The following is a 27,705-nucleotide window of genomic DNA, read 5'->3' on the forward strand; positions in this document are numbered from 1 at the left end:
CTTAGTAAGCACTTTCGCTCAGCACAGAGGTGATTTCTTCAGTTATATCGTTTTAGTCATTTGATATGCAGTGACACAGTCAAATATTTTGTAGAACAGATTAGCCACTTTTGATCGATGCTGTAAAGGGGACCACATAAAATGGAAAAAAAAAACTTACAATAAAAGGTCACTGGAAGTTTGTCAGTATAGGAACAACATTAGCTCGGCATATACCCTATTATGAGGTTTGCTAAAGGTGCAGCTGTCGTGCAGTGAGGGTCTTTAATAATCTACAACAGTTTGCCTTCACTGAATAGCAAGAATGATTAATAAATCCATATCAAACAGTGCCTTATAAGTCACGTCAGTTTCAGGCTTTCAGTTTCAGGCTTTGGCGCGTTTTGCACTCACACACAAGCACTGGCCCACCTCTTCCCGATTCAGCGCACTCACACTTCAAAAACGATCCGGGAAACGAGCCTGGGCACCGTTCGGATAGCATAGTGTGAGAAGACCCTAATATAACCTAGTGGTTTTCAACCCTGTTCTTGGGGACTCCTTATCTCAGAGTTTATCTGCAACCCTTATCAAACACACCTAAAGTGGCCAATTAAGCTCCCCAAGACAGCTTGAAAATTGTAGTCAGGTGCACTAAATCCGGTTGGAAATAAACTTTACAGGATACCAGGAACAAGGTTGAAGACCTCTGATATAACCAATTGTATATTTATTACCTTCCACATCTAGAAGCCAGTCCCTCCAGAAACAAACAATCCTGTTTTCTAGGGTCCTTTTGTTAGTGCCAACTGGTGACAGCTACGGGATGAAGAGCTCCGCTAAGTCTTTTGCTGTCAGTGGCTTCTCTTTAAACATCAAAATTTCTCAAAAGAGACTTGGATGTTTTTCCAAATGTTGCAGAAGATGCAAACATTCCAGACCTTCCCTGAATCTGAAAAAAAATAATAATAATTTAAGCATGAACAAGCTATGGTCTTTTCAGTTTAAGTGATTTTTTAAGTGTTAGACACAACTCTCTAGCAGTACTACATAAGGTAAGCATAAAAAAAACAAGGCCTTTTCCTTAGTAAGGGCTTATTTAAATTGATTGATGATTGTTATGTATTTTTTTTCTCAGTTTTGTTGATAAATGTGAAAATAATTCTGTTCTTGTCTGATGACAGACCAAGTGTCCATTTGAACTGGTTGGAATGGACCTTATTGGAAAGGTGGTGAAGTCTGACCAGAACAATCAGTACATATGTGTAATAGTTGATTATTGCACCAAATGAGCCCAGGCTTATCCTCTGAAATCAAAGTCAGCTGCAGAGGTTGTAGCGGTATTTGGCTAATAAAGTGGGTTGGGCGCCAGGGGTTGAAAGACCCCACTACAGTTTCTTAAATAATTCAATTAAATGAAAATTTAAGTTTCAACAGATGCATGATTTAATAAAACCAAATCAGATATTCAATCATACAACAGATCAATGAATTAATAAAGAAGAAAACGAAAAGAACAAACTTTAACTTCAACACATTGTAAGTAAATCCATAAACCAAACAAACTTAAATTTCCAGGCCCAGGCACAATACCTATTAATTACCTTTTACAAACAAAACCATCAACGGGTGATACATCAACCAACCATAAAGAAATAAATCAAATAAACCACTTCTAAACATACAACAACCAATATTAATCAAATTCCCACAAACATAATATTTCAAGTTCAAATCAAATCACACATTCAAGAACTTATAGAACTCAGTTGTACACTTTACACATAGTAGATATTCCATTTGTGCACGCTGAATCAATTGCACATTCAATGCACTTGAAATGTCTCTTTGTTCGTATACGCTAAAGTAGATTTTCCATTTGTGCACGCTGAAGTAATCGGGTAATTAATGCACTCTGAAATGTCTCTCAGTTCGTAAACGCTAAAGTAGATTTTCCATTTGTGCACGCTGAAGTAATCGGGTAATTAATGCACTCTGAAATGTCTCTCAGTTCGTATACGCTAAAGTAGATTTTCCATTTGTGCACGCTGAAGTAATCGGGTAATCAATGCACTTGAAATGTCTCTCAATTCGTATACGCTAAAGTAGATTTTCCATTTGTGCACGTTGAAGCAATCGTGAACGCAATGCACATTCATATGGTTACTCTACCATCTCATTAAATCTTTTGGACATACATACACATATACAAGTTAACCAAAACAATATAAATCAAAGAAGAAACATTTGCTTACCCGATCACCCGTCGATGCTACTGGGCCCAGAAAACTGCAACACAAATCCCGATCACGATAGTGATCAAACATTCAAACAAAAAGAAAGAAAAAACCCAAAACAAAGGCAACTCGAGCGCCAAAAAAAACAAAAATAAACCCGCGCCTCACTCCACAAACAAACCCGAGCGCATAATACGTTCACCATGCATCGCAAATACAACCTCCGCCAAAAATCATAAACACTTCCATTCATAAATGTTGCCGCTTCAACGTCCGCATCAATAACATACTCGCATTTCGATGCCGTGGCTAACTTTAAAGAACACTGCCACTACCTCAGAGCAAGACCACGCAGCATGAAAACACATATTGAGCTACAAAAACGGACTCGAAGCAACAAGTACGCAGCGCGCTCTCTACACACACACACACTCAGTCAGCATGACCTCTCAGTGACCCGGAATCACCTGCATGCTGACTGCGTGACAAGGAATAATTGAGAGAGAGCGAGAAACCCATCCAAGGCGCTCTAAATAACGTTGCATCAGCTGACAGCAGTAACCCAATCAGACGTCACTCATATAATAAGGAAAATTCTAATGACGATCGTCACAAGGTTACAAATTGTATTCTCAAATTTGTATACCAGTACGAAGTGCCAAAACGGATACTAACTGATCAGGGGAGAGAATTTACCAATACTGTGAGTATTTTTGTCAGCTCAGTTATGAACTGCATGATGCTCTGCTTTAAAAGTTTTAAGTTATAACTATTAAAATATAAAATATTATTGTCATATCATTATGTAGATCAATACTAAGGTCTGTGGAGTTCTTGGAATTAAAAGAAGCCTCTGTGCCCCATACCACCCTCAGACCAACGGGTTGGTGGAGAGGCTCAATGGCACCATACAACGGTGAATAATGCATCTACTTTAGTACACATTTACACTAATAAACCACAGCTAAAAACTCACTGACAGGTACAATGAACATTGTTGGCTATAAAGTACACTGTAAAAAAGTTCTCAACTTAAAATTGTAAGGCACCAAACTGCAGGACATTTTTGAGTTTACTCAACTTAAATTGAGTCAAGTGCATTAAGTGGGTTCAAGTCAAGTCAACTCAAAAATGTTACATGTTAAAAAAGTTTTTTGCCTTAAGATTTTAGGTTGAGTCAACTTTTTTTACAGTGTAGTTTCAGGGTAAATATACAGTGATTAAATTACTTATTGTCTGGAAAAAAATAGTTACTGTTCAATTTAGGTATACTTTAATATTTGTTGCTTCTCTTAAATCTTTTCAAGTCTTTAAATGACACTGTTTTAGCTAAACACTATCATCTTGCAAATAACTAGTAAAATATTATGTACTGTTATCATAGCAAAGACAAAAAAATAATTACTCATCATTAGTTATTACAACTATTGTGTTTAAAACTATGTTAAGTGGAACTTATTTATAAAAATTTGACAGAATTTTGCATTTCTTTAAAAAGAGTTACAATGTCACAGGAGGGCTAATACCTTTGACTTCAACTGTATATTTGTACAGCCTTCTCTTTATTTTATCACATGTTTTTTAGGGTCCTATCTAAACTGGTACAGGACAAACCAAATACTTGGGACCAGTATTTGGATGCTGCCATGTTCGGACTTCGAACAAAGAAGCAGCTGACCACCCAATTCTCTCCATTTTACTTGATGTTTGGAAGAGAGGCACGCTATCCATGTGAAGTCCCTGAACATTTTGAGGTATTTTGTTGTAAATATTCTGGATTCTTTTTATGTCATTGCTATGGTAAGCTAAGTTATTTATTACCATTTTCCACAGCTTGATGGTTCATTTGAAAATGACTTCACTGAAGACATTGCCATTGACATCAAACGACATGACAAAATCATGAACATTGTTAAAGATAATGTAAATATATCTATCGCAAGGACAAGAAAAAGGCTGTCAAAGAAGGCACAATTTAACCTTCAGGTGGGAGCAAAAGTGTGGAGAAGAAATGTCCGGAGTGAGCAGAGGAAAGGGGGGAAACTAGACCCTGAGTATTTTGGTCCCTTTGTGGTGACCAAAATACAAGGGAAGAGTGTTGATCTTGTGGATTCGGAGGGTCGATCCACAAAAAAGATTAACAAAGACCAATTGAAGCACCACCACGAGGAGACACCAAGAGTACCTCGAAATCTGAGGAGTCAACATCAGCAACCCTCTGAGCCAACGAGTGCAACCTCCTCTTCTTCTCCTCCTCCAGCTGCTCTCTCTCCTATATCTTCTCCTCCTCCCCCAGCTGCTCTCTCTCCTCCAGCTGTTCTCTCTCCTCTACCTTCTCCTCCTCCTCCAGCTGCACTCTCTGCTCCAGTTTCTCTTTCAGCTGCTCTCTCTCCTCCATCTGCTCAGTCTTCTCCTCTAGCTGCTCTCTCTTCTCCAGCTGCTCTCTCTACTCCAGCTTCTCCTCTAGCTGCTCTCTCTCCTCCATCTGCTCAGTCTTCTCCTCTAGCTGCTCTCTCTCCTCCATCTGCTCAGTATTCTCCTCTAGCTGCTCTCTCTCCTCCATTTTTCTCTCCAGCTGCTCTTTCTCCTCCAGCTGTTCCCTCTCCTCCAGCTTCTCTTCCAGTTGTTCTCTCTGCTCCAGCTTCTCAATCTTGTCCTCCTACTGCTGTCGCTCCTTCACCTGCTCAATATTCTCCTCCAGCTGCTCTCTGTTCTCCAGCTGCTCTTTCTGGTCCATCTTTTCCATCTTCTCCTCCAGTAGCTTCCTCTCCTCTGGCTGCTCTCTCTCCTCCATCTTCATCTCCTTTTGCCACTTTCTCACCTCTTCTTTCAGCTGCTCATAACTCTACTTGCCTTCCATCATCTTATGATGCATCCACTTTTAAAGAAAAATGTATGTAACTTTTAATTTCTTTTTAAACAAAATAATCTGTTTCTATTCAAATATAGTTATAAATATGTAAATATATGTACATTTGTATACTATGGTGAAACTATTTCAATTACTTTTTCTAACACAAAGGCATAGAAGAGGCCACACGTCCTGCTGTCCCGAATGGGGACCTACAAGCTGTTTTATTGGGACATTGCAAAAACAGCTCCCAGTGAACAGCTTGAAAGTGAGGTGAGCTGAATAAACAAAATATTTGTCTAATTGTATTGTATATAATTTGTATGCAAGTTAAATCTGCTATCCTTAACTGGTTTACCTTCATATACTAACTTGTTTTCTGGCAAACAGGTCATGAATGCATACCTTGCTCACAAAGTAAAACTAAACAATGAAACAAGGGCCAAAAAGCCAATTAATATTGATTTATTTGAGATGACAAGGATATGGGAGGGAAAAAATTCAAGACTGAAGGTAGGCACAGGGTTTGGTGGGGGTTGCTTTTTTAGGTGGATTGTCACTAAATAGGTTTTATTCACTATTTTTGTATATAAATGTTATCTGTATTAATGTGACTCAACAAAGTATGTGGTAATTTTGGGAGCTGTTCATGAACCTGGTCACTGGATTTTGGTGGTAAGTAAAAATTACTCACAATAGCTGTGAAACATGATGATGATAATATAATCTAAAATAATATAAAAATACATCATAATACAACAATCTACAGGCCATCTTTCCGGACCAGAAAAAGAGCCTTGTGCTTGATCCCCTGGGAACTGAAGCCAGCAAGATTAAACAGTGCTTGGAGTCCACAAGGTGACTGTTGTTTATAAAAAAAAATCTATTTTAATACAAACTGAATTATGCAATTGCCATAATTTTACATTTGCCTGCCTTTTTAGGGCATTTATGAGAAAAAGAGGAGTAATTTCTTCCAGGTGGACAGCCGACACAGCTCCACACAGTCACCAAAAAGAGTGCAGTTCATGTGGAGTATTTGTGCTTAAAAAAAAGTTTGTTTTTGTCTCTCATTGGCTAAACTGCTGTCTACTGTTTAGTATTTGTTAAAGCAAAATATTTTACATGTGTCAAGTATGTAAAAATACTCATTTGGATTACACATTATTCGTGTATTTATGTACAACAGCATATACTGACTAATCCATTATAATTCTGTGTCATATTAGTATGCAGAAAAAATCCTGGCTGGGGAGTCTTTGATGTTCGCCAACAAGGCCTCAGCGGTGAAGATTTATAGAAAAGAAATTGCCAGGACACTGCTGAATGGGCGTGGTAAAGTTGTTGAATTATATACTTTTGTTTAAATATTTGTCTTATAGAATGGTCTGTCTAAAAACACAATTTGGATTGACATAGGAAGGTGTCTGTTTAGAATGTCTGTTGTCAAAATAAAAAATGCATATAATAAAGGAAATAGAAGCACAAAAAAAGATATCATAAAAATCTTGGAAAAAAAAAAAAAACATTCACAAGGCTAATAACTAAACAGAAATAGGTCTATAAATAGACTTAAGGTAATTAATAAGACAGGTGATTATTTTAGAAAATAAATATAAATGAAATGTCCATACTGTAGGTGTCAGATCATAATACACATTTTATACACACACACACACACACACACACACACACACACACACACACACACTCACACAACCCTATTATCCATTAATACTGAAAATAAAATATATAATTATTTTAGGTTTTATCTTTGAATGGAAACTAAACAGCTGACTTTCATTTAACTTGATTTATTTTATTACTGTATTTTATGTTTTGTTGTTGTTTTCTGTTTCATATGTATATTTTCACATGAATTGTGTATATTTAAATAGATTTTCCTTGCATGTGTACTGTTTCGAACTTTAGGACAATATATTTTCCTGCATCTGTGTGGTGAAATATAAAAGTACTCAAAGTCAGAAGAAAGACTATATATTTTTAAATGCACCGAAACATGTGCCTAGATCAGGGGTCCGTTCTTCGTACCTCGCTTGAATGATCTAAGATTATTTGGCAGATCCCGGATCTTTTAATCTTGATAACTGATCTCTCGCTAATTTGGTTCTTCAAACGAGTTCGCGAATCAGATTAGAATGTCTGGATAAACTGATCTGAGATCGCTGCGTGTGTTATGAAGGACAGATCTATCGATCCTCGAAATCATGATCAGCAATGAACGATAGGCTGACGGCACAACAGCGTAATGACATCATCTGATTAATATTCAATTATCCATGTGAGCAAAATTACATCAAATTAGCAGTAAACGGCTTGTTAAATATGACACGCAATAACTTTCCACATTTGTTGTGAGCTGCAGGCTTTATGTGTCAAGTGTATTCATCAATGCAAATCAATGTATTTAGTTCCACATTTAGAAAATATTTTCTTTATTATAGTAGCCGTTTTTTAATCGGTGTAAAGAATAACTGGTTGTTTACAAAAGCGTTTTCATATTGGTAAAGGCGTCAGCAACTTTTGTGAAGCATCAAATCACTGGCATATTAACTATCAAAACATGTTTATGACTGCATAAATGTATTATTGCTTTAAAAAAGTCACATATTGTGCATTTCTATTGTACACAATTTGTACTAAAGCGATCTAAAAAGTTCATATCAATAAGTTTTCTTTTTGCACCACCAGGTGGCAGTCTTTGTACTTCTATATCGAGGGTGCAGATTGCATACGTTTTATTAATATGTATAACTTAATTTATTTTATTAATGACTATAACTTTATATATATAGTTAAAAAATATGTACCATTTTCCCAAGTGTATATAACTACTACTGTAAGAAAATATCGTAATTCGGAACATACTTTCTGTATTATCTTTGCTTGAACTAAGCCGATCTAATCCTGTTTATATGAATTAAACCTGCTCCCGATCAGGTTTGACCTAGCAGAACTGTTGCTATGACAACATCTCTCGGATCAGCTTTGAAGAACGAAACGATCCTGGATCGTGTCAAATTGTCAATATCCAAATCCAGTTAACTGAGTAATCCACGTACGAAGAACGGACCCCAGTTGTAGTAACTGTTTTAAAGTTGTTGCTGCTCCTATTGGGCCATTAACACCTGGGGATGGGCAGATTGTGCTGCTGTTGGATGCTGTCTCCAGATAGGCTGTTGATCTGCTGCCAGCTCAGGTTAAAGAGGCCCATCTCATCTCAGTAAAGTTACAGTTGTATCATTTTCAACTACAGCTTGCTGCATTTGACCAGTGGACAGAACTCACATTTCAACGTCAGAAATGGCTTCCAAACAGTAAGTAGATTTAGTCAGTATGCCTTATGCAGCAGGCTTCTTAAACTCAGTTTAGCTTGTATCATTTTATCAGTGGAGTTAGATTGTGGAAGTCAAATCTTTAAAAATCTAAGAGTCTTCTAGAACTTAGTACTTCTAGATAAATAAATAAAAAACTTTTAAATTTAGAAGTTTAGAAAACCTCTGAAGAGGACAGATATTTGTGAGAGGAGAGCAGTTTGTACACTAGTTGTGTTGTTATTTTATATTTGACTTGTAAATCCTAGCTGCTGGTATAATCTTGTTTAAGAAATAATTGAGACAATTTAATTCTTCTCCCATAATAAATGTCATATTATTAAATACGTTTTAAATAATATGGTTAGTAACAGTATTATATTAATATGAAATTAAGTTTTGTCTTAAAACTCTAATCAAAATATCCAGCACACTTTGCCGTGTGTGTTTGTGTGCTCATTCCTTTGTTTCTTTACCTGGAGTGGGGGTGGGGTGTGGTGGACCCCAAACCTTCACAAAGCTGCTCTCGGTGTCTTCATTCTGTAACATGTTGATTTTATTATCCACACAGATCCTTCCACAGCAGGATGTTTTTCCTCTGTCCTGTGTGCAAAAAGGCTCCTCACTCTCTTCCTGGGCATCTCAGGAAGGTGTGTATGAGGAACAGCACAGAAGCAGAGATCCAGGCTGTCGTCAAAGAGACCAAGAAGGAGTTGTCTGAATTCTGTCACAGAGGACGTTTCTGGGAGTTTGGAAGAATTTGTGACATATTGGACTCTACTAATCCTCTGGCCAGGTTTGTATTCAGTTGTGCTTATCTTATTTGATGTATCTGACTTCAAATCTAACATCTGCATATAATAATAAATATACATTTTTTGTATTGTTTATTTGACCTTATTTTATGTTCCTTGTTTTAGGATGATTGCGGAGATGCAGTCAAAGGGGTTGGTGATTAATAACTTACCTTCAGTCCTCCCAGAACCAGCTCGGTCGACAACATCTTCTGTGCCTCAAAGCTCTGGAGAAGGTGCAGAAAGTTCATTGGAGCCTCCGAGAGCTCTGAAGAGTATTATCAGAGGTATACTTTTATATCAGCATTCCCAGAAAGTAAATATACACTGTGGATATGACTTCTCTTTAATATACAAAGTCGTTTTGATCACCTGCTTTTATATTTCAGCACAGGTGGACTGATGTGGACCTCTTCCGTGAGGGTGGAGATGGTCAAAAAAGGCTTATACAATAAGCACTCCATTGACCACCCCCTTCTAGCAGGATTTAATAAGTACCTTTACACTGATCTAGGATATAAAAACAGCAAACAAGTAGTAAGTTCAAGTGAAATTATATATGTAAAAATGAGTGAATGGGTGTTGTTTTATGCAGTACAGTTTATTTTAATGTGAAATGTGTCCTTTCAGGTGGAAACAGTGTCCAGGTTCTTGCATTACATGGACCCCACTGAGCCAAACTTGATGTTTGTTCGGCGGGTGGAAAAAGTGCGAGAGTACTTTAACATCTTGTCAGATACAAATCTCTCAAAATGGACAGTGTTCAACTACTCGAAGAGTCTCAAGAGGTCAGTAATGTGGAACCACCACAAGCGTGCCATGTACATGTTAACTAATCATGTCATCTGTGCTGTGTTCTGACTGTAACAAACCCAATGTTGATCTCTTTTCAAGGTTCATGAAATACATTATTACCTCCACGGACATTCGCCACAACAATCCATCTCTGTTCCAGGACTGTGGGAGTTTTATGGATACGCTGTATGGAATACAGAGTGGCAAGTCCAAAGAAGTGAGCATGGAGGTCACAGCAAAAAAATCAGAGTTTGGTTGTGGCAAAGAAGTTTTGCCAAAGGACTGCCTTGCTGTTTTGGAGGCTGCATTCAAAGATTTCCAGGCCGTGATATGCTAAATGCAGGGTCCAGGAGCCATCACAGGGGACTGTTTGACTAAAAATGAACGGCTGCTCGTCCTGTACTACCTGGAGGCTGTTATCATGCTGAAGCTAGTCCAGCGGCCTGGAATTGTGACACACATGACTGTAAGTGTTTGTTTTTCCGTACATTGTCTTCTTTGTTCTTATATGCTTCATCAATGTGCAAAACTGTCTGTTTGCAGGTTGAGGATTGGGAGGGGAGAAGCCGGATAGAGAATGGTGTCTGTGTTGCAGTGAAGGAGCACAAAGTACCATTGTCACACGAACAGGAACTTGAAAGTTTAGATTGTCTTTTATATAATAACAGCAATAAATGTATTGTGTCAAATTTAGACTTATTTTTTTCCTTTCTCTAACTAGTGGTTCGACTTGTACTTCAATGAGGTGCGGCCAGTAATGCTGCAAGAAAACCGCACCGGCGATGATGTGGCAGTTGATTCATTTTTTGTGTCAAGTAGTGGGAGATCAATTTATAATCCCTCCAACGACTTAAAAAGACTACATGACAAGTGAGCAACATTACACCTGTCTTTAACTCTACATGTTCATACGTCTACTTTTTTGCCTTCTTACGATGCCTTGTGTTTCAGATACAGTCTTCCCAGTGTGATGTGTGGCGATGCCCAGAGAGCATTTGAGGCAGCAGCACAAAACCTGTCAGAAGAGGAGAGAAATGTGGTGGCAGCTGAAAGAATCTACATGAGGAGAACATCTTCAGATCCGTTTCTGGCTCTAAGTGTGCTAGATCAGCTCGCTGGGAAAACACCGTAAGCATCTAACAACTGGGATGATCCTTATTTTTAAATTTGCAACCCACAGCCTTGCCTTTCCTTCCTTCAATATTTATTTTTTTGTGATCTTATAGACAAAGGTCCAGTAGAGCTTCCAGCTGTGAGACAAGGGTGGACGAACAGACGGCCTACAAAACTCTTGAGCAGTTCTGTCCAGTGACTCTGGAGGGGCCTCCTCCAAAAAGGGCACGCAGGACTGAGCTGTGTGGCTCAGAACATGAGAGGCACTGCTATGACCGCTGGCGTAGCGAGCAGCTCAAGCTGCGTGAACAGCACGCTCTCGGTGAGTATACAGATGATTAATGACACAAACAGGGGAATTGAGTGAGAATAGCCGAATACTGATGTGTTTTGTGTTTCTAGAACACTTTGCTGGACAGCAGCCATCAGAGTCCAAAATAAGCCGCTGGATGGACAAACAAGGGTGGACATCAAACGTCCCACAGGCTGCAGTGGTTCTGAAGCAGTGGAAACCTGTTGCCAGCTTGGACTTGGACATCGACAGCAGCTTTGTGAAAAAAATGATTTTGTCTCAACGCTGGAAAGGACTGACTGTCAGGCCCGTCCCTGACAAGGGCGATGGTGTTTTCACCAAAAGACCCTTTCAGATCGGGGAGATTGTCTGTGAATACCACGGCGAGCTGGTTAGCCATGAAGATGGGATGGCAATTGCTTCAACAAGCGGCATCAGAGCTGGCCATTTGTTTTTTTATAAGAACAAGCAACATGAAGCCATGTGCATTGACGCACATGAAGAAAGTTGCCAGTGCCATCCCATGAAGTTCAATTATGGACGCCTGATTCGTCACTCCAGCAAAAGAGCCAATATCCGGCCCAGGCTGTATGTCCTTAATGATAGAGACATCATTCTCTTCATTGCTACAAAAGACATTTTGAGTGATGAGGAGTTATTCTATGATTATGGCTCAAAGAGGAGATCTTTTGCCGGGAAAGGGCTGGAATTGGACTGGATGTAAAACAACATCTTTCCATCCCCCACACTCACTCACTTCTAACATGTCCAACTCCAAGTTTCCACCTGTGGCCATATTCTCTCCTCTCTCTCTGGACAACCATCACTGCTCTTCTCACCCTGGAGTACTCTTTCTGCGCTGCCAAGCAACAACACTGCTCTCCAAATAGAGACTTGGTTGTAATAGGTTGAATGAGTGGGCCTTACAAACCATTCACCTTTACTTTCAGAGAATTGTATTTTCTCTTGTCTTTTGCTCTTTTACCTCATAAGTTTTCTTTTTGCAACTGTGAGAGTGTGAGTAGGCTACTCCATAATCTCTCCTCTCTCTCTGGATTCTGTACGACACATGTGGAATTACAGCCTGGTAAGTATGCTCAAACTGCTCTTAACCCTCCCTTCCATCCATCTTTAAGTTTCAACCAAATTATTGTGCACTTTCTGGTTGTCGTCTTCTTTTTGTTACAGATTACCAAGGCTTTTAAGGTCAGCAGACATGCACCTCAATGCTGAGAATTAACCTGGCATGTTAATTCTTCATTACCCATGTTTCTTTATGTTGTTTGATTAATGTTCAGATTTTGTTCATTTGTTTGCACTTGTATGTACTGGAAGTTGTTTATTTTCTTTAGTGTTGTTATTACCTGATATTACTATTATATATGTTCTACTGTGCTGTTATTTCACATTCTTATTAAAATGTTGCAGAAAGTACCCAGTGTCACAAAGTTCAGTTTCAGTGGATTCATATGCTTTTTAAACTAAATAAAAGTGTAAACACAGTCACAATGTTGGGATATAATTAACAATCATTTAAATAATTTATACCTTTTAAAAACATGCAATCCTTAAAAACACAAAATACACTTCATTATTTGAAACATTTGAAGCTTTTTAAGAAAAGTACAACACTGTTTCCCCTTCACCTGAAAAGTGATGTGATAGTTTAAATCAATAACAAAATAAAAATGACAGGGAAAAACAACTTAATGATCAAATTACAATTTTTTCCCTCAGAAGGAAATCAGCGAGGACAAGAAAGAAGGAATCCACAAATATCCACAATATCCTGGAAAAAACACTGAAATAATGGTCTCTGTATGAGAGCTGCTCTTTAAAGAGAATAAGGCAATTAGCCTAATTAAAAAAGATAGTTACAGTCAAATACAATAATAATTCATTTTAGCAAAAGACAAAAAAGACAATCTGTTTTAGACAAAACTCATTGTAAAATGTCAGACATTATTTATAAAGACAGACAGACCAATAGAATTATTTTTAGAGTGAATCAACATGAATGGCAGCTGTTTTTGATCTAACAGCAGCAAAACTACATGCTGAACGCTGTGAGCTTGTGTGTGGATGATGATGATGATACATGACTTTTTTTTCAAAACAGTTTAGAACAAAACAAACAGCAATAAAAAAAGCAAGCAAACAGACATTTTTTTAAAGGAACATGAAAGCAAAATAGACATACAAGTGTCAAAGGTCACAGAATACAATCTTATTTACATTTGTATTTATCGTTGATAAAATGTTGCTATGTAAAATTTTGTTAAGGGTTACGTGTCAAAGATCAACAGGCTCCAAACATGTAAACAATAAAAGCAGCACAATGAAATTTAAACAAGACTTTCTTCTCAACCATTTACCCCAGTATGCAGAAATGTTATAGGCTTGTTGTCTCAAGTTAAATGTCAGTACTTCCACGTCATACACCTCTTTAACAATATCATACCATTCGCCTACAGATGGAGGATCTTCCTTGAGCTATTTCTTTGTAATGGCCTTTTTGCTAGTTGTTAGTAGTGTGTTAAGAAGATACACATAATTTTTGGTATTTCTGCAGAGTAAATTCCCAGGTACATAGTTTTAAAATTAAATTAATCCCATAATTAGATTTATCTCTATTTAAATCTTGTGTATAATATTACAGTTCCAAAATATTTTGAAATGATCTGCCAATACATTTTCACATTTTCTCCATCCTTCACCATATTTTGATCTCTAGTTTAAAAGTATTTTATTTTAGATGTCATAAAGAACCTGATTACATTTTCCTAATAAATACCCTCTATGAATTAATTGTGATCATCTGTGTTTCCCAAATAGTTAACTATTCCTCATTTGCTATTATTATATTGGCTTCTCCTTCCCATTTCTGTCTGATACACATTGTTGAGTGTTTCTATGTTAATGTCAGACAGGAATACATTCTTGATACTAGTTGTTTTATTAATCTTTTTTTTTTCTGTAAGCATCTATAAATACCTGCACTCCTGTAGTTTTTATGTCTTCTGAATCTCTTATGCTTTTATTGAAGTAGTGTCTAACTTGAAGGTAATGGAAAAAGTCTTGTTTATCAAAGTTATGATATATATATATATATATATATATATATATATATATATATATATATATATATATATATATATATATATATATATATATTTGAAAATTGTTGAAAACCTTCCAATTCAGAAAAGGTAGGCTTGGTAATATATTCATCCTTATTATCTATTCAATTGTATAGATCTAAAGGTTGAAGGAGCCGTCTGTTCAAAAACTTTTTCATGGTTTCTGTAATGGGGAATTATTTTATTTTATAGATATCTTATAGGTATGCAGCGATTTAAACTCCAACATATCTGATATGTTGTTATATCAGATGTAAGTTATTACTCATGTAAGGTATGATTACAGCATTCAAAAAGCATTTACATCAATTGTTCTTTGAATATTTTATACCATTCTGCAGAGAAGCCATCTATGTCTGACATATCATTTTAGTTTTGTAATCTTTGATTTTAAATATCCTCCTCTCTGCCTGTCGTTTCTTTATTCTTCATGCCAGGAGCTTTTTGGACCATTTTCATAAAATTTTAAAATGTAAGTTTTATTTGTACTTGCTCATCAAACATTTTATTGAGTTTTGCTTTAACTTCTTTAACCCTAACCCTATTGTTAAAATATCTGGATCTTTCTTATTACCATATTTAGTCTCTAATTCTTCAAGTTGTATATTTAGATTATTTATGTAATTCAGTTTTTTTTTTCCCTTGATCCCCACATTATAAGTTTACCTCGCGTAACAGCTTTAGCTGCGTCCCATATGATACTAGGTGACACCTCTGCATTATCATTATGTTTTAAATATTCTTATAGTTCTTTTTTTAACATATTCTACACATGTTAAATCATTCAAATGATAAGGGTTAAATCGCCAAAATGTCTTTTTGGGTTTAATGTCCAGGTAAACTGTTAAATATACTCCTGCATACTCTGAGATGTCCCTTGTTCCTATTTTACAGTCTTTTATTTTTATGTTGATCTGAGCTAAAAAAAAATAAATAAATAAATAAATAAATCAATTCCAGAATGAGACATGTGGAAGAAAAGAAAGTATATTCCTTTTTAAGAGGGTATATGTCTCTCCATACATCTATCAAGCCTAATTATTTTATCAAAAATCTTATTTGTCTAGTTTCTTGACTAATTTGCTTATTAGAAGAAGAGTCCAATTTAGGATGAAGTTGTACATTCCAGTCTCCCCCACAGATCAACATTCCTGATGCCTTCTTGGCTATAACACTTACTATTTTTTTGAGAAATGCTTTGTCTTTTTCAGGTGGTCTATATATACTAACTAATGTAACTTTGTTTTGGTTGATAGTTCCTTTAATTAAGTTATATCGCCCTTCTTTATCAGTAATCTTAGAAATTAATTGGAAGTTGATTTTATTTGAGATCAATGTCATTACTCCTCGTTTACGACCATTATTATATGAGGAAAAGAAAACCCTATTGTTCTAATTTCCTATGTTCTGTATCAGAAAGATGCGTCTCTTGCCAGAAGATTATCTGTTGGTTTTCTCTTTTAATTTTAAGTTTGCTTCTTTTAATCGGATTTAGTAACCCATTAATATTCAAAGTAATTACTCTATATTTCTGTTTTTGCATATACTATAATCAGATATTATTGCGAAGATCACTGATCGGAACACGAAAAACACAAACGTGAATATCTTGAACCACATAAAAATTATTACGAAAAAGATCTCCAAACCTTGAAGTCTTAAATAACTTCTTAATGTGAGAGGAAAGCCTTCCTTTTCTAAAAAGCCCTTTCTTGCTGTGCCTATTGCACTCCATGTTATTTAAATATGGTTTAGGTTATCATATATGATGTAAAAAGAAGGATTAATACCAGTGTGTATGGGAGCTCTCTTTCTATGCTGCTACATGTGTCAACACCATACTGGAAACCATCCCATGTGTTTCTCAAGCTGCCCCGAATGAGTGAAACTCTGTACACACTAGGGTTGGGAATCGTTTTTTTTTTTTCGATACCGGTGCTAAATCGATACTTTTAAAACAATACCGGTGCCAAAACGGTGCCTGAATCGATACTTTTTTTTAGCCACAAAATGATGGTGGATGACTCTTCAAAAAAATTTTATTTGACAAATTTTTCTTTTTTTTAAATAATTTTAATAGAACAACATAATTACAGTTTAATGTAAACATCAATTCATATTGTATTACATTAATACATTTCCTTTGATCATTTGTTGGTTAGCATGAATTTAAGATTTGCATTATGAAATTACATTAGCTTCCTTTTAACCTGTGGGGGGCTGGCAGGGGCCACGTAATTTTAGGAGCACATTTTAACAAATATATCACAAAATACTTAAAACATTATTCAAAGTCATTTGTTTTCATGCATCACTCTGCAGTCTTCATAAACAAGATAATTAAATAACTTAAACTCAAAATAATCTTCCTTGTTCATTTATTTGACAAGTAACGTTGGTGTAGGATAACACATTTCTAACATTCAAGTACATCAAGGCACATTGTTGCACCTATAAACTTCAACAGGCCTACAGTTGAAGTCGATTCATTTTGCCCTCCTATTCATTTAAAATAATGTTTCTGAAAACTTTGACAGTGTTTCCTAAAACATAATTATTCTGGAGTCATAATAAGTCCTATTTCTTATTGTTTATTTCATGAATAAAAGCCGTTTTTAATTAAAAAAAATAATAATAAGGTCAGTATTATTAGCCTCCTTAAGAAATATTTACTGTATATTTTTGATTTACACAACAAATCAGTTACAAAATAATTTGACGAATTATTTTAACTTTCGTAGTGAACTGATTAAAGGGGTGGTCCAGAATGTATTTTTAAGGCTTGGTTGTGTTAATAAGATGCAAAGCAATGTGTGCTCATGTTTAACTTGAAGGAAATCATGTTATTTTTTCATATATCTCACTTTGATTATACACAGCTACTCAGCTAACATGAAAACGACTGTCATATTGCCTAGTTCCTCTAAAAGGCCCACCCTCAAGTGACTCTGATTGGTCATCATCATAATGTGCTGTGATTCGCCGATCGGCTCCACATCACGCCCGGAGAAGCACGCGCGTTGTGTGTAAACAGTCAGTCAGTTAACACGTGTCTGTAACGAGTGAAAATGGGATGCGGCTCCTTTAAAAGTGTTTCTGTGCCATTTAGTGTGTTTATGTGTGTGCGTGTATATACTATGAAGTGTCTGTAACATGAGATGTGCATGTGCGCAAGATATTTATTGTTCTTTTTCTCTCATGCTCGGATTAAGTTATTTTCTGTGGTGACAGATTAAATCACAAGATGTGAGATGAGACCCGTGTGAGCCTGGATTGATTTGTTTTTGCTGTTACACTCCAGTTGGGAGAGCATTGCTGCATTTTTTTTTTTTTTTAATCAATGCGTTACAGGATGTCTTTCACGCATATCCGGAATATGCCTGTGTAAGTAACATGATTCGTTCACATATCTTTTGCGACTTTATTGTCTTGAGTTGAACGCATGGAAAAGCTGCCTGAAGACAATCAGTGCAGTCGTGCACACACATAAGAGACACACTGCCATCTCACACAGAGAGACGCAGGTGCTGGCCAAGAGTGCGTGTATGTATGTTTGTGTATGTGTGTGTGTTTACAGCCGTTTGACTGATAAGTATGGATTTGTAGCTAAGTCGTTAGCGATGAACATAATTTCCCGTTGTTTACATCTTTGCTACAACACACCGTTAAGGCTAGACGCTGTACATGTCATGATCAATTTTAACAAATAAAAACACTTACAGATCATGACTCAGTTCACAGCGTGTCCTTGCTCCATCTTTGAGGAGATTTTAGCCGAATCCAGCACTGAACTGGGAGAGATTCTGGAAGCTGCGTTTTGTCAAATCATGCTTGCTATGTATTTTATAGTTCTCTGGAACATAATTAATATTGAACTGTAAGCACTTCTGTGCTTGTGTTGTGTCATTTGGAAGCCCAACAACAGAAACAGAACAGCTCTGTGGAAACAGCAGGATGGCATTTCTCCCTCTGCAGTATAGTTACAGCGCCTCTGGCAACGGCCTTTACCTGCGCAGTGTGGGATGCGCAATAACAAACTTTTGAGATCTCACAGGGGGCGGAAGTATTTTTTGTAGTCCCCAAAATTCGTTCATTGTAGGCTTTGCTAAGCTAACTCTAAAAATCAAGGTCTCCCTTTGCATTAAACTTTGAGCATTTTACATTCAGAGATGCTGTTTATGTTCACACAGCTACATTACACATCAACTAAAGTTTAAAATATGAGATCATAGTGGACCACCCCTTTAAGTCTAAATTACCCTTTAATCTGAATAAAAGACTAATAAACACTTAAAGGGACTTTGTCTTGCAAAATAACTAGTAAAATGTTCTGCACTGACTGTCAGCATAAAAAAGTAACGTTAGATATTAAAAACGAGTTAGTTAAACTATTATGTTTAAAAATGTGTAGTAAATAAATCATGTGTTCAAGACGGAAATCAGTTGAATATGACTTACATGAGCGTGACTGAAAACTACATTTGATCAATGTGTTACATCTGTTCTACATGTGTCATTAAGTTTGACATGTTTCCCTCTTAACGTTACACACACTTTTGTAAAGACAGTTGCTGTGTAAGAATCCTTGCTTGTAAAATACGCTTTAGAATGCTTAGTTTAGGCAAATTGGATGAACGTGATCACACATGTTGATCTGAAGAGTGTTGCTCTCGCTCACCAAAAACCACTGGTTCCAGGCTAAATGCGCTGTACTGTGTGCGTTGCGTGCATCTGTTCCCTAGCGACAATAACAATTGCTTAATATCGCTTGTCCGTATTCCTCAAAGTTGTTTAGAATTAAATGTTTAGTGATGCTGTGACACAATGCCTATGTGCCTTTTCATGCACCCCTCACGTTCATGCCGCAGCACCGAAATTAAGCACCGAAATTCATATGCTGATTTAATACCAATACATACCAGTTACCAAGGTAGCGGTGCTAAAATGGCACCGGGTTTCGTTAACCAACCCTAATACACACTGATCACGTCTACAGTTTATCTCCAGTGTGAATCCTCTGGTGTGCTTTCAGGGTTCCTGAGTGAGCAAACCTCTTACTGCAGTGTGAACACTTGTACAGTTTCTCTCCAGTGTGAATCCTCTCATGTGTTTTCAGGGTTCCTGAGTGAGCAAACCTCTTACTGCACTGTGAACACTTGTACGGTTTTTCTCCAGTGTGTATCCTCTTGTGCCGTTTCAATTCTGCAGCTGTAATAAAAGTCTTCTCACACTCCAAGCACATATACTCTCTCACACCAGTGTGAATCTTCATGTGTTTTTTAAGGTATGATTGGCTAAAACTCTTCCCACACTGAGGGCATTTGAATGGTTTCTCTCCAGTGTGGATCATGAGGTGTTGATTAAGGTGTGATGAGTGGATGAAACTCTTCCCACACTGAGTGCATGTGAAAGGTTTCTCTCCAGTGTGGATCCTCATGTGTACATTAAGGCATGATGATTGGATGAAACTCTTCCCACACTCAGTGCAAGTGAAAGGTTTTTCTCCGGTGTGGATCTTCATGTGTCTATAAAGCGATGATGATTTACTGAAACTGTTCCCACACTCAGTGCATGTGAATGGTTTCTCTCCAGTGTGGATCCTCATGTGTAGATTAAGGGATGATGATTGGCTGAAACTCTTCCTACACTCAGTGCAAGTGAATGGTTTTTCTCCAGTGTGGATCTTCATGTGTCTATAAAGCGACGATGATTTGCTAAAACTCTTCCCACACTGAGTGCATGTGAATGGTTTCTCTCCAGTGTGGATCATCATGTGTTCATTAAGGTGTGATGAGCAGTTAAAACTCTTCCCACACTGAGTGCATCTGAATGGTTTCTCTCCAGTGTGGATCCTGATGTGTTGATTAAGGTGTGATGAGCAGTTAAAACTCTTCCCACACTGAGTGCAAGTGAATGTTTTTTTACCGGTGTGGATCTTCTTGTGTCTATAAAGTGATGATTTGCTGAAACTCTTCCCATATTGATAGCATGTGAATGGTTTCTCTCCAGTGTGAATCCTCATGTGAGTCTTTAGTTTGCTTTTGCTTGCCAAACTCTTTCCACACTGAGTGCAGGTTAAACAACTCTTGTCTCTCACTTTTAAAATATCATCAGTCACTAAATGAGTTTTGTCCTCAATTTTGACATGATGTTCCTCTTTACTCTCATCGTAGTCTTTAATTAGGTCTGAAATAAAAATAAGTTTACTTTTTAGTAAATCATTAAAACTCTCAGTGAAAAGGCACTTAAAAAATTTCCCATTAGAACAACTTTAATTTATCACACCAACTTCAAGTTCTCTAGCCACACCCAGACCTGATTACTACCACACACGTTCGCAATCAAGAAATCACCTAAATAGGACCTGTCTGACAAAGTGAAGTAGACCAAAAGAGCTTCAAAAGCTAGACATCATGCCAAAATCTAAAGACCTTTAAACACAAATGAGAAAGAAAATACTTATGTCACTAGTTAAAAAAAGAGTGAATGGCTTTTCCTACAGCTGGTGGAGGAGACGAGAGTACGGTTGGAGTTCAGTGTAGTGCATACATTTGTTTTTACTGTAAAATCCTCACCGCGTGCGCAGATTTAGGAGACATTTATGCAGAACGCATCTTTGCACCTAAAAGCGCCAAACGCAGCACCAGGAACAGATTAAAACAGTTGTTATGTAAACTTGAAGTAAAAAAAGCCTGCAATGCTTGCCCCGCCTTTGTGCTCTATTTATTGGCTCACTGCTCTACAACTGAATGCAAATGATTGGTTAATATCAGCTGTCAATCACTCAGTCAATGCCTTCTGCCTTCAGATGATAGGATAGATGCGAAAATGTGAAGCGCTGAAGATGAGAGAATGAAAATAACAGACAGGTTTACCTTAAGTTATTAATAATGGCACATCTTATTAGTAATCATGTGCTGAATGTTAATCCACCATTTACACTTTTCCAAGAGTGGATAAAAGACTTCTAGTGGCTTTAAGTCCGCCGGTAACCGTGTTTGGCACTGAATCTACACATTTAAGCGCGAGAGGTATTGTATAATCCTTCATTTAATCCTCACGATGCTGTCAGCCGTGCAAGCAGCAGCTATATGTAACATTTAACACAGCTCATAAAAAGACTGTTATTGCTATTACGATGACATGCAAATAATAAGTTATATATCAATATAAATGTGGGGCGGGGCGATGGATTGTGATGCAGGCCCAGCATCGTGAAGTTTGTCGGCCATCGGCAATGGCAATTGATTTCTTAAAGGGGTGGTCCACTACGATATTATATTTTAAACTTCAGTTGATGTGTAATGTAGCTGTGTGAACATAAACAGCATCTCTGAATGTAAAATATTCAAAGTTTAATGCAAAGGGAGACCTTGATTTGTACAGAGTTAGCTTAGCAACGCCTACAATTAACGAATTTTGGGGACTACAAAAAATACTTCCGCCCCCTGTGAGATCACAAAAGTTCGTTATTGCGCATCCCACACTGCGCAGGTAAAGGCCGTGGCCAGAGGCGCTGTAACGTTACTGCAGAGAGAGAAATGCCATCCTGCTGTTTCCACAGAGCTGTTCTGTTTCTGTTGTTGGGCTTCCAAATGACACGACCCAAGCACAGAAGTGCTTACAGTTCAATATTAATTATGTTCCAGAGAACTATAAAATACATAGCAAGCATGATTTGACAAAACACAGCTTCCAGAATCTCTCCCAGTTCAGTGCTGGATTCAGTTAAAATCTCCTCAAAGATGGAGCAAGGAGACGCTGTGAACTCTGAGTCATGACCTGTAAGTGTTTTTATTTGTTAAAATTGATCATGACATGTACAGTGTCTAACTTTAACGGTGTGTTGTAGCAAAGATGTAAACAACGGGAAATTATGGTAACCGCTAACGACTTAGCTAACGTTACAAATCTATATTTATCAAACGGCTGTAAACGCACACACACACATACACATACACGCACTCTTGGCCAGCACCTGCGTCTCTCTGTGGGAGACGGCAGAGGTTCTCTCTATAGGCAGCTTTGCAATGCGTTTTACAACTCGGACAATAAAGTCGCAAAAGATATGTGAACGATTCATGTTACTTACACAGGCATATTCCGCATATGCATGAAAGACGTCCTGTAACGCGTTGATTTAAAAAAAATACAGCAATGATTTCCCAACTGGAGTGTAACATCAAAAACAAATCAATCCAGGCTCACAAAGGTCTCATCTCACATCTTGTGCTTTATTCTGTCACCATAGAAAATAACTTAATCCGAGCATGAGAGAAAAAGAACAATAAAAATCTCTCCCGCGCACATGCGCTTCTCGTGTTACAGATACTTCATCGTATACACGCATAAACACACTAAAAGGCACAGAAACAGTTAAAGGAGCCGCATCCCATTTTCACTCGTTACAGACACGTGTTGACTGACTGACTGTTTACACAAAACGCGCGTGCTTGTCAGGGCGTGACGTGGAGCCGATCGGCGAATCACAGCATATTATGATGATGACCAATCAGAGTCACTTGAGGGTGGGCCTTTTAGAGAAACTAGGAAATATGACAGTCGTTTTCATGTTAGCTGAGTAGCTGTGTATAATCAAAGTGAGATTTATGAAAAAATAACACGATTTCCTTCAAGTTAAACATGAGCACACATTGCTTTGCATCTTATTAACACAACCAAGCCTTAAAAATAACATTCTGGACCACCCCTTTAAAAAAATACTTATTCTGCAAGTGGAATGACTCCTTGAGGATCTCCACATAAGATCACGCCAGATTCATTATGAACATGGTGAACGAGCTGGCAGGTTATTGTGTTACCAACTGAAACAATCCTCAGCAGCTGGTGTTATAGCAGCAGTTAGTAAGGATGATGGCAGTATTATTACTGAACAACAGGGTATTAGTGATCAATTTAAAAACTTCTATAAAACTCTTTACAGCTCTAAGGTAAACTTAATTGAACGTATTGAGAGCTTTTTTAATTATTAAGAATTACCATCCCTCTGTGATTTAGATCAGTTGACAAAAGAAGGGATTTTAACACCTTCTAAAATTAAAAATACAAAAAAAAAAAATAAAAATCAGAAAAGCACCAGGCCCTGATGGCGTCCCGGCTGAGTTTTATAAGAAGTTTTGTGCCAAGTTAACACCCCTGTTGTGCAAGGTATTTGCTAAAGCTCTTGTATCGGAATCACTCCCCCCTTCATGACATCGGCTGTTATAACAGTACTTCTTCAAAAGAGTAAGGATCCACTTAAATGTGAACCTTATCATCCGATCAGCTCACTCTGCTGTATAAAATCCTGCCAAAAGTGCTGGCAATCAGAGTGGAGTCAGTCATGAGAAAGATAATTCACCCAGATCAAACTGGTTTTATTGTTGGGAGACAGTTATCTTACACCCTTTGTTGCTTATTTAATATTATTTATTTACCTAAAAATAATACCAGTCCAAAGGACTTAATTTCTTTAGATGACCATAAGGCATTTGAAAGAATTGAGTATATCTATTCATTTACAGTGCTTAAAAATTTGGTTTTGACCCTGGACCAAATGGCTTGTTTCCACTGACTGGTACAGTATGGTACAGTTCGGGTCGGTACGGGTCACCTTTACCAGGCTTGCGTTTCCACTACCAAGGGTACCCTTTTAGTGGGCGTGGTGTATGACAAAGTTTCAGTCGACGTCATTTTCGCTCGAGAAAATGTCTACAGTAAAGCTGCACAGGTCGTTCACATATCATATGAAAAGCACTTCTCACAAAACAGATGCTTTACACACATAAATACTTGTGTATAAATGTTTATTACTAACTTTTCTATGAACATTAGTTGATTTTAACTGCAGATCAATGACGGTGCGAAATAGCCTAATGTAACGTCTGTAATTATATAAAGTAAATAAATAAATGAAGATATATGAACACATACAGACCCTTATAGTCTCTGATATGTTACCAACTACAGAAGAACTACACAAAGCAGACATTTCGTCCTTAATTAAGTTCAAAACAACACAAAGTATAGCCAGGGCCGGAGCAAGCTGAACTGCCGCCCTCAACCCTAATGTGAAAATGAAAGTGACCGGTTATGAAAATGAAGTGAGGTGTCGCAGACCTCTTAATCAGCACACTATGCGCGGATATAACTGAGGACGCGCGGGTGCTGAAGGAGGGAGGGAGGGAGGTGTCGCGGACACTGCGCTCTCTATTCTGCCGCCCTATGCGCGGTTGTAACTGAGGACGTGCGGGTGTAGCAGACCTCAGTTCTGCCGCCCTATGCACGGATATAACTGAGGACACGCGGGTGCTGATGGAGGTGTCGCTGAGACCGCCCTCTCTATTCTGTCGTCTATGGGCGAATATATCTGAGGACGCGGGTGGTGAGGGAGGTGTCGCAGACATAACGGAGGACGCGGGTGGTAAGGGAGGTGTCGCGGATGCCACCCTCTCTATACTGCCGCCCTAGGCGGCCGTCTAGGTCGCCTCTATGGAAGCGCCGGCCCTGAGTATAGCCTCCAGTCAGTGAAAACCTCTCATCTGTGTCTGTAATATTCAGCAGCAAATGTAGCCTCTGTTAGAGAGTCATTCCATCATTCCCAGTTCATATTAGTCTAAAAGGTGATAATAAAGATTAAGACAAGGGATTTTTTCCGCGCCCCACTCCCGCGTTTGTCTTTTTCTTTCTGATTGTGTCACAGAATGTGTCCCGCGTTTGTCAGCTTCTCACAGGACCGGGTTTCCAAAGCTTGTCAATAATCAAGCGCATATATTATTATCAGCTCAAGAAGTTTGTTATTTCAGATAGAGACGCGCGGCGAGCACAAGGAAGAATGCGAAACCACTCAAGCTTCAGACCGGCTCGTAAAAAACTATGCGGCACAGGGTAAATCCGCTCTTCTCTATGGCTTTGTGGCTGTTTATCAAGATGACGACAGGGTTTGTTTGAGCCCGGATCGACCATGGCTGCATTTGTATTTATAATTCCGCTGTAATCTCTCGCTGTGTATTTTAAACATGGCGGGTCCGTTATTTAGATTCTGGCTTGTTGTGTCTACGAATGACGTATCTCTGTAAACCAATAGCGTTTAGCTGCGCGTCTAGCTCCGCCTTTTAGGGCCTACTCACACTATGCCATCCGTACCGTGCCCAGGCCCCTTTCCCGGATCGTTTGAGAAGTGTGAGTGCGCTGAATCAGGCTCAAGCACGGTTCACTTGGCCGGCCCTGGCCCAGTTGGAAGAGGTGGGCCTGAGCGCGGTTCACTTGGGCTTTGGCGCGGTACGCTTGTGTGTGAGTACAAAACGCGCCAAAGCCCAAAACTGAAAGCAAGACATGACTTTTAAGGGAGTGTTTCATATGGATTTATTAATCATTCTTACTTTTCAGTGAACGCAAACTGCCGTAGTTTATTAAAGACGAGAACTCCTCACAGCACGACAGCTGCGCGGCTTCAGCAGACCTCCTCATTCCTGCAGCACGAGAGCTTTATGATTGTTTATGAGCGCCAAAAGTGGCGGATCTGTTCGGCGAAATATCTGACTGCGTGTCACCGCATCCCTAAGGACTGTTTGGTGAAATATTTGACTGCATGTCACTGCATATCAAACGACTGAAACGATATAACTAGAGAAATCTCCACTGTGCTGCTGAGAGAGCGCTTCACACTGAACAGCGCAGCAGTGATGACGTAAGCGTGCCGAGGCCCGTTTGTGGTGTGAGTGCGGGCCGTCGGGGCAGACAGGATGGGGGACAAGCGTGCTTTGGCCCGGTTCGAGGCAACTTTACCTAGTGTGAGTACGCCCTTAGTGTTTGGGACCCTTTCAAAAGGGTGCCAAAAAAGTGGTACGGTACGGTTTGGTTCGGTACGCCTTTTAACAGTGGAAACGGCCATAAAAACGTACCAAACCGAACCACTTAGTGGAAACGGTCCATAAGAGCTTGATTAACATGGTAAACAATATAGAGACTTCTAAATGAATGAATGTGCGAATATAAAACCAACTTTACCTCTATATGACTGAGTTGGTGTTTGAGAATGAAACCAACCTGTTTGTTCCTGCAGATCTTCCTGTTTGACTGTGAATGTTTCTTCAATCTTCACATCTTCACTCTCCTCTTTAATAAACGCCATCTTCATAACAGTGTGGAGATCAGTCGCTTCAGCAGGATTTTTTTCTCTGTGTTTGGACACTTTATCCTGTTTAAAATGAACAAAACAATAAAAATGTCCTGTTTAAATAAGTAAAAAAAATTAACAGAAATAAAATAACTTCTCTTCAACACTTGCTTCAACAGTAACAAAAACGAAATTAGGTATGTCCAAGCATAGAGGTAAAGTTGGTTTTTATATTCGCACAATCAGACTTTTCTCTTAATAATATAACTTCATAAAAGTATTATTTGCAAACTCTAAACAGTGAAATCATATTAGCAGCCAATGACTATCAAAGTACAACAATGTTCACAAACCAATAAAGAATTTGTTTAGTAGTCATACTTGCATGCTAATTCAAATCGAATATTCAAAGTAACATGGTGAACAATAGAGACTTATAAATGAACGAATGTGTGAATATAAAACCAACTTTACCTCTATAGTCAGAGCTATAAAGAATGAGCTGATTAAAACTAGTACTCCGTTTCTCATACATAGGGATGCATATTTAGAATGGAATGGCATCATGCTATTTAATCAATTAAACCTTCATTAAAACACCTATTACACACTGTTTCTGTTTCTTTAGTTTATTCAAACAATAGCCCTCAATACTGTGAGTAAAATAATACTACATAGTATAAAGGGTTCAAATAATGTTGTCAACAGCAGCATTATGCATTAACAGCATAATTTAACATCAGATGAAAAAAGCCTAAAACTTTAATCAATCGCTTTATATAAGTGTAAACGCTTTAAAACAAACCTTTCTCCAGCTGAATCCAGCGCAAGAGCGGCGCAGACTTATGACGTCACAACTAGCCAAAATAAAAGTCTTTTCTTTTGTTTCGCTTTTTTTGCTACTTGCTGTTGCAGTCATGACTTCTTGATACATTTCTCGCTCATTTTCCACTTTCTCTCTCTCTCTCTCTCTCTCTCTCACACTCTCACACACACACACATATATATATATATATATATATATATATATATATATATATATATATATATA

The 27,705-nt window shown here is 38.0% G+C and overlaps 4 protein-coding genes across 6 annotated transcripts in view; 2 read left to right on the top strand and 2 right to left on the bottom strand.

Moving 5' to 3' along the window:
• Nucleotides 1-27,705, bottom strand: part of LOC110439461 (uncharacterized) — a 1,085,403-nt gene that overhangs the window by 172,672 nt on the left and 885,026 nt on the right. The window lies entirely within an intron of this gene.
• LOC137491018 (uncharacterized) lies at nt 1,191-5,472 on the top strand. The gene is made up of 5 exons (XM_073946746.1): nt 1,191-1,244; nt 2,866-2,919; nt 3,026-3,132; nt 3,802-3,970; nt 4,050-5,472. The coding sequence occupies exons 1-5, from the start codon at nt 1,191-1,193 to the stop codon at nt 5,115-5,117; spliced, it is 1,452 nt and encodes a 483-aa protein (XP_073802847.1). The 3' UTR covers nt 5,118-5,472.
• Nucleotides 6,297-12,899, top strand: LOC101885800 (uncharacterized). 3 transcript variants are annotated; one of them, XR_012402237.1, is made up of 8 exons: nt 6,297-6,402; nt 8,345-8,405; nt 8,974-9,198; nt 9,323-9,483; nt 9,586-9,733; nt 9,827-9,984; nt 10,091-10,457; nt 10,535-10,625. XR_012402237.1 is itself a non-coding variant. In XM_073947784.1 (5 exons), the coding sequence occupies exons 2-5, from the start codon at nt 10,749-10,751 to the stop codon at nt 12,118-12,120; spliced, it is 1,113 nt and encodes a 370-aa protein (XP_073803885.1). In that variant the 5' UTR covers nt 10,335-10,457; nt 10,535-10,748; the 3' UTR covers nt 12,121-12,899. The 3 variants fall into 3 exon arrangements, 1 of the variants encoding a protein (XP_073803885.1); XM_073947784.1 differs by lacking the exons at nt 6,297-6,402; nt 8,345-8,405; nt 8,974-9,198; ... (1 more) ...; nt 9,586-9,733; nt 9,827-9,984 and adding exons at nt 10,943-11,119; nt 11,218-11,426; nt 11,507-12,899 and having other exon boundaries at nt 10,335-10,457; nt 10,535-10,861; XR_012402236.1 differs by lacking the exons at nt 6,297-6,402; nt 8,345-8,405; nt 8,974-9,198; ... (2 more) ...; nt 9,827-9,984; nt 10,091-10,457 and adding exons at nt 10,943-11,119; nt 11,218-11,426; nt 11,507-12,483; nt 12,585-12,899 and having other exon boundaries at nt 10,550-10,861.
• On the bottom strand, nt 16,588-27,499 carry LOC137490971 (uncharacterized). The gene is made up of 3 exons (XM_068219993.2): nt 27,460-27,499; nt 26,585-26,735; nt 16,588-20,722 (listed from the first exon to the last, which is right to left on the bottom strand). Exons 2-3 carry the CDS (start codon nt 26,673-26,675, stop codon nt 19,527-19,529), a joined length of 1,287 nt encoding a protein of 428 aa, XP_068076094.1. The 5' UTR covers nt 26,676-26,735; nt 27,460-27,499; the 3' UTR covers nt 16,588-19,526.

The sequence above is a fragment of the Danio rerio genome, chromosome 4 (genome assembly GCF_049306965.1).
Source record: "Danio rerio strain Tuebingen ecotype United States chromosome 4, GRCz12tu, whole genome shotgun sequence".
NCBI lineage: Eukaryota > Metazoa > Chordata > Actinopteri > Cypriniformes > Danionidae > Danio > Danio rerio.

What these genes read in the sequence shown, in the direction of transcription:
- LOC137491018 (XM_073946746.1), top strand. Translation starts at nt 1,191, where the DNA reads ATGGACCTTATTGGAAAGGTGGTGAAGTCTGACCAGAACAATCAGTAC. An exon ending in AGAACAATCAGTACATATGT is followed by an intron (nt 1,245 to 2,865) that starts GTAATAGTTGAT and finishes TTTGTATACCAG; the next exon opens with TACGAAGTGCCAAAACGGAT. An exon ending in AAGTCCCTGAACATTTTGAG is followed by an intron (nt 3,971 to 4,049) that starts GTATTTTGTTGT and finishes CATTTTCCACAG; the next exon opens with CTTGATGGTTCATTTGAAAA.
- LOC137490971 (XM_068219993.2), bottom strand. Translation starts at nt 26,675, where the DNA reads ATGAAGATGGCGTTTATTAAAGAGGAGAGTGAAGATGTGAAGATTGAA. An exon ending in AGATCTGCAGGAACAAACAG is followed by an intron (nt 20,723 to 26,584) that starts GTTGGTTTCATT and finishes TTTTTATTTCAG; the next exon opens with ACCTAATTAAAGACTACGAT.
- LOC101885800 (XM_073947784.1), top strand. Translation starts at nt 10,749, where the DNA reads ATGCTGCAAGAAAACCGCACCGGCGATGATGTGGCAGTTGATTCATTT. An exon ending in CAGCTCGCTGGGAAAACACC is followed by an intron (nt 11,120 to 11,217) that starts GTAAGCATCTAA and finishes GTGATCTTATAG; the next exon opens with ACAAAGGTCCAGTAGAGCTT. An exon ending in GCGTGAACAGCACGCTCTCG is followed by an intron (nt 11,427 to 11,506) that starts GTGAGTATACAG and finishes TTGTGTTTCTAG; the next exon opens with AACACTTTGCTGGACAGCAG.